Source organism: Amborella trichopoda, chromosome 8 (genome assembly GCF_054954075.1).
Source record: "Amborella trichopoda isolate Santa Cruz 75 chromosome 8, AtrichopodaSantaCruz75HAP2 v2.0, whole genome shotgun sequence".
Classification (NCBI taxonomy): domain Eukaryota; kingdom Viridiplantae; phylum Streptophyta; class Magnoliopsida; order Amborellales; family Amborellaceae; genus Amborella; species Amborella trichopoda.
In genome coordinates this window covers 42,573,983-42,580,682 of record NC_142343.1, presented here as the reverse complement: position 1 = coordinate 42,580,682, position 6,700 = coordinate 42,573,983, and the positions used below count along the sequence as shown (strand labels likewise).

The following is a 6,700-nucleotide window of genomic DNA, read 5'->3' as shown; positions in this document are numbered from 1 at the left end:
ATTGATATCACGGACCTTGAGTATAAAAGCAGGCTTGTCATCACCATGGGACCTGCTATACCACCTAGAGACCTCAGCTCCTCCACCACCTGCACCATCCACACCAGTTAAAGCATTAGGATAGAGAGAGAGAAACTGCTTCATTTGTTCGTATATTGGCATAACTGCTGCGCAGACTCATATTTATTGGCGTCTAATTGAAGCCAGACTGCGAACCAGCCCAAATCAATAGAGTTTGTAGTGATGGATATTATGCCTATAAGGCAGGAACCAAAAGGTAAGAACCAGAAATACATGTTTTGTGTGTGTGAGAGAGAGAGAGAGATCGGGACTTGCGAGCAGGAATCGTGCCAGACTTGCCAGCAGGAATCCTGTTCTCTCGGATTTGGGTCTTCATGGGCTACTGAACATTCAGAGAAGAAAAAAAAAAATGAAGCAGTGAAAGGGTTGATATGGCAATCGGGTTTACCTCTCTAGGGGACGGCCATGCTGCTGCATCCTCTGTTTTTTCTCTATACTCTCTCCCCTTTTCCTTTGTGGTCAGGCTGATACTGATACTAGAAAAGAGTGGCTCATCTTCATGGGATTTGTGGTTGCACATATTGGAAGGCTTGGAAGAGGAGCTAGAAATCAAGTTATGTGGATGTTTCAATACGCACAAATATATATTCGAAAGGCTCCCATGACATGTGCTCAGCGACTGCAATCAATTCCAGCTTAAATAGTTGAACTAGGCTGGGCTTTGTTATAAACTGTCACCTTTCACCTCAACTATGGCTTTGCCTGTTGGTAATAGACAACCTAGTACATCTCCAAAGCCTTGTTTGTCTTTATTGCTTCTTAAGTTTGTCGCCTATTTGCTTTTCTTTAAGGTGGTGGGGTGTTAGATCTAGCATATAGACCTATGGACTACACTAGCAGTAGGTGAAAAGATATGAATGTATGTCCAGTGAAAACAGGGAATCCCCATGCCATTTTGTACTAACCCATAACTTTTTCTCTCTTATGTATGTTCAGTGTCGGTCGATCGAGAGATAGTCGAGGTATGAAAAGCGAGCACGCATTCAGACATGTGCATGCATGCATCCATTTAGAGCATGAACATGAAGTGGGTATGTTTCAATGTCAAACACATGCACACACAGAGAGAGAGAGAGAGAGAGAGAGAGAGAGAGAGAGAGAGAGAGAGAGAGAGAGAGAGAGAGAGAGAGAGAGAGAGAGAGTGCTCTTTATCAGTTCAATGTCTCAGTGATGAGTATCACCTGAGAGCTCTTTATCAATTCAAAGTGGGGGGACTTTCTGTCTCACTCATGAGCATCATATGAGAGAGAGAGAGAGAGAGAGAGAGCCTTTTTATCAAATCAAATAGAGAGAGAGAGGGGGGGAGCTCTTTATCAAATCAAAGTGGGGGGGGGGGGGGCTTCTTTGTCTTACTGATGAGCATCATCACATGGGGAATTCCATGTGGGGTGAGGGAAGAAGACAGTGGGGTTTGTGAGTCCTTATCTCCCTCTTAATCTCTCTCCCTCTAAACAACTTCAGTTAGTAGGTAAGTAGCTTTTTACAGTCCCATGTGCCAAGCATAAAAAGTATGAACTAATCTATTTGTCTTATTACCTTGGCTCTTGCTGTCACTGCTCCTCTTTTCTCTCTCTCTATCAACCTCTTCATCCGAGGGCCCCACCATGCATATGCACCCATATCGCTGTCCACTTCAGCTTCCATGGTCTGGGTTCACCATCCCATGGCATGGCTCCCCAAACCTACGAGAGGCTATCTCACGAAAAATGATATAATAAAACAAAGGACGATGTTTCCAATAGGGCCTAGGCTTTGCGAAAACAAAATAAAGCTTTAGCTCGTATCCTTATCCTGAAAGCAATTTCGGTATTGAAAATTTTCATGATGGCTTTAATATTAATTTTTAATCAATAATAAAATTTGAAATTAAAAAAATAGTATAGATTTTGTGGATCTACGAACACTTATCTTTAGGATGAAATGGATGGTCTAGATGATTTGTTGCAATATACATTCTTTTTAGAATTTGAAATCGTAATTTTTTTTTGCACAACTGTAATGTTCATGCTAAGATGATCGATATAAAGGTTTTTCAACATTTGAATTGCAATTTTTGATGAGTTGTAAAGTGAGGCTTTGCTTATTTTGATAGGACTACAGACCTATCAAACTATTTTTCTAAAACAAAAAGTTTATATAAAGCGGTAACCTTATCATTCTTTCACAATAAAACTCACCTTCGAAACCACAAGAAAAGATTATATCGATGATAGAAACCCTCAAATCGATCATCTCAAGATGTAGAGATATTAAATAAATAAATAAAATTTCAAAACATAAACATATTACATCTTGAAATACATTATTTGGACTATTCATTTTAAAATTTCAACATACTAAAAGCATGGGTTACAAAAAAACCAACCACCTAAATAATTATGAACAACTTATGAAAAGTACTATAGCTTTTTTATTTATTTATTTGTTAGAGTAATGATCCTATAAGTACTTTCTCAGATGTATTCAATTTTGTCAGTGGGTAATCATACAATCCACGTGGCAATTGGGAGCACTAGACTGACACTTGAGCTTTGCCAACGTGGAAACAAGCTTGATCCACGTGGAATTCTCCGCCAATCACAAGTTTAATATTCTAAGTAAGGGCTTTATGGCTTCTAGTGTTGGTTTTTTAAGTATAATATAAGATTATAGTTAGGTCTTTTAATGCTAGTTTTATGAGTTCCCTTGATCTTGTGAATGAGGTTCTTACACTTTGTGCTTTTATATATATATGTATTTTATTTTATTTTTGGCCCCTAGGAAAAAAATTTATTTGAACTAACCTCACTGCTCATGTAATATTATTTATCATTGGTTGTAGCCAAGCAATAATTGAACTCATTTTCCTCCTTGATTGGCCGTGATTTCCGTACAATTCGCTCCATTAGTTTATTGAGTGCATATAGCGTGATTCCACGGGAGGGTAATGTACACTTGCTCCCTCGAGTAAAAGTGCTCCTAGATATTCTTTTAGAAAAAAAATGTCTTTGCACACTTTATTTTAAGGTTCTATTTCCCAAGAGACTTAGGTTTCGAAAACATTTCTCCCTAGACTAATTTTATCCATTTTGACTGTTAACTTTTAGCCCAAATAAAAATAAAAAAGACGATCATATCTATTATTTTATAAACCCTCTCTATAGTGAGTTTTTCCCTCTCTAGAAAAGTGTTAAAAGAGAGATGGGCGAGAGAAAGAGAGAGGTTCGGGAGAGAGGCTCATTATATGGAATAAGAATAAACATCTTTCTTACTTTTATTTGGGCAAAAAATGTATGGTCAAAAAGGGTAAAGTTGGTCTAGAGGGTTAGAAAGTATCCTATGTGGAATCTTTATGCTGCCATAAATCTTTTCAAACTTTAGGTCTGTTGAAAAATGTAACCTCAAAATAACCTTAGGTTTATTGGAAAATAGAACCTCAAAATCGAGTGTATGGAGATATTTTCATTTTCTTTTTGTCAGAGATGTTAGGGTCCACTTTAGAAGGGGCCGGTTTTGATGAGTTTATTGACCATCTATTCATGTTGTTCCTTTCTCCATGTTCCATCTTACAAATGGGATTTGGATCCAAATTTTAAGCGATCCATAATCTAGACTATGAGGATCGTGAATATGAAAAAACAAATCATTATTGTCAAAATTTTTTTCCAATTAATTGAGGTCAGCTGAATATGAAAAAACAAATAAATTTTGAAATTCGAAAGAGAGTTTTTGAAAAGTTTTTTTTAACTTCTCGTTTTAGGTTTTAATTGGGTTCCCTATTTACAGTCCATCGTAAAGATAAAGATTTGATGCTTAGGCAACACTGGCGTTCTTTGATGCATCAAATTCTTTCTCACTTTAGAATCGTCGGGCTTTTGCTCCATTTATCAGTTATTTCGGAGTTTGGGGTTGTTCAACTCATGTCCTGATTTCATCCTAAAATCGAATCAAATTGGATCCTAAGACTATTAATTGTATTTTCATAAGATACCAAAGCCATGCCAAAGGCCATAGATTATATGACTTGTCTAACTCTCACATCAATCCCAAGATCCTCTTATCCATTTTCATTCGATAAAGGTGAGGGAGCAAGTTAAAATAAAAAAACTTGCATTGAGTTTAGGGATAATCAGGCTCGAACTGATAACTTCCACCATGTCAACGTGGAAAAGAAATAAATCTCACTATCCAACAATTAGGCAGTCGATATTCCATCTTAGACGTTATCAATGCACTAGATTTGTTTAGGTTGATCGATAAGTTGAGGAAGATAAATCATTTTGGGTCCTAAAATATTTCTAGATAGGCTTTCAACTGAGGAAGTAAAAAGGAGGATATGCTCCTGCAGGGGTGCGAAATCTTTTGACTAGCTGTTTATAATTTTACCAAACCACGAATAATCAAGTACTAAAGCATGACTGTCAAGAGTCAAAGATTACATATGCAAATGTTTATTTAACCTCTTATATTAAAAAAAATAAATGGCAAATGGTTATTTAAACAGTTATAATGAAAAAAATAAACAATTACTTAGATATTCAAGTACTAAAGCAATGAACAAGCCAGGTGTCAGAGATTATATATGCACACATCAAAAGATGGGGGAGGGATTAGGGTTAGGGTTAGGATTTGTGGAATAAGTTAATCGCTGCTTTAAGCCTTTCCAACACATTAGAAGGTGCGCCTTATGAACCTCTGAAAGGACATATTGCATCAAAAGTCACACATTATGGGTATTAAGAGATTTATTGCAACCCCAGTTGAAGAATAAAGAAATGCAGGTTAATGCACCTAAAGTAGCACATTTTGGTACAGAAGGACTTTATTTCAAGAATAACTAGATATTGTAGCACTAAAAAAATAAAATTAAGAAGATATTACGCCTAGAGAAGTGTGAGTTATATTATAATTTAATGAGGATGATAAGCCCCTTTGAGCTGATGTAATCATTAGTGGGAAATGTGTGAAATTGATAGAATTTTTAAGATACCAACTGGTTGACATGTGCTCAACCGTACATTACTGTGGGTAAGCTATTAAATTTGGCTAGATGGCCCTGTTTGAGCCAAAAATTTGACCAAGTCGGATTGTTTTTTTATGAATTTTTTTGAAAAAAATTAGAATAACTTTTAACTAGGCCCAGCCCAAATCATTAACAAGACCAGGGCAAAAGCTCCTTTGACCTAGCCCAGGTCGGGCTTCTATGGTCCCCAGGGTCAGCCCTAACTCGGCCTAGGCCCAGCTGGTGGCCACAATTGAGAGAGAGAGGGAAAAAGAGAGAAAATTTCCATCACTTTGAGGAATTTCATGTGCTTCATGTTGGGTGCAACAAATCCTTGGAATCTTCCCCTTTTTATGAACCCTAAAAAAAGAGATTAAAATATGCCCTCAAGAAAATCAAGGGCCAAAAAGTCAAAAACTATGTCACATCGTTGAAAGAGCACCCAGCCACTGAATTTACCCCATTTTCTCCACTCCACTCTCTTTTTTCTAAGTGGAGAAGCTTGTTTTCCAATACAAACTCTCATTCTCTACCTGGTCTAGCTATTTTTATTCATAGAACGTCCAATGTGCTTTTGAGTTCTTTTACGAAAGAGCTCAAATATATTGGAAAATAGCTTTGAAATCTAAAGGAATCCATTTGTAGAAACAAGATAAACCTTGTTTATCTCAGTGTCCACTAACCTGAAATGGGCTCACCAACAAGTGGATGCTGTTCCAAAAACCAATTTGGAAGGTAAGTTCTCAGGAAATTTCATGTTTTATTTTTTATATTTTAAAATAGTCCAATATATTTTGTATGTTTTACAATTAAGTCTTATTTTAAGAACATAAAGTATAGTTTTATTTTCTCTTTTTCTATAAATCGGATTAAGTTCAAATGATCAATAATCTAGGAGAATTGAGACATTGATGAAGATATCACGTATAGAATTAGAGCTGGGTGGGCAACAAGGAGATTTGCATCTGGAGTTTTATGTGATAGTGTATACACATGAAACTAAAGGGGGAGTTTTATAGGACACTTGTAAGATATGTCATGCTCTATAGAACATAATGTTGGGCGGCAAAGAAACAACATATTCATAGGATGAGTGTAGCTGAGATGAAAATATAGAGATTGATGAGTGACAAGACAATAAATGATAGAATTTGGAAATAATACGTTGGTGGGAACTTAAAGGTGGCTCCAATAGGAAATAAGATGAAAGAAAATAGACTTAAGTAGACTGATAATATAGAACGTGGACCGAATATATCATCGGTTGGGAGACACAATTTGATTCAAGTAGAAAGCTCTACAAGAGCTAAGGAAGGGCCTAATATCACATGAATGGAAGTGGTGAAAATGGATATAGTGAGTTATAGTTTGACTCATGGTATAGCCCTTGATAGAGTAGGATGACATAATCTATGCTCACGTGGACCTAACTGCATATTTGCTGCCTCTAGCAAAACCTTGGCCATAATATGATTAGGACCTCAAATTTTGGGGATGTGACCTTCTAAACCAAACGTCCAACCTCAAAAAAAGAACCCGCACTCTGAAATCTCCTTAAAAAAAAATCATGCCTTAGGATTGAATAGATTGTACACTTTTGGACAGTTTTAACTCAGCATATAAGAGCTCAAATTTTAT

General features: G+C 36.5%; 1 protein-coding gene across 1 annotated transcript in view; it reads right to left on the bottom strand.

Moving 5' to 3' along the window:
- Window positions 1-695, bottom strand: part of LOC18432271 (protein DETOXIFICATION 48) — a 2,309-nt gene extending 1,614 nt beyond the window's left edge. Inside the window, exons 1-2 of the mRNA XM_011624418.3 lie at window positions 470-695; window positions 1-89 (exon numbers count right to left, since the gene is read on the bottom strand). The exon at window positions 1-89 is cut by the window's left edge and continues 1,614 nt beyond it. Coding sequence (XP_011622720.2) covers window positions 1-89; window positions 470-601 — 221 coding nt within the window. The 5' untranslated portion in view covers window positions 602-695. The remainder of the gene's footprint in view (window positions 90-469) is intronic.
- Between the last annotated feature and the right edge of the window lie 6,005 nt (window positions 696-6,700).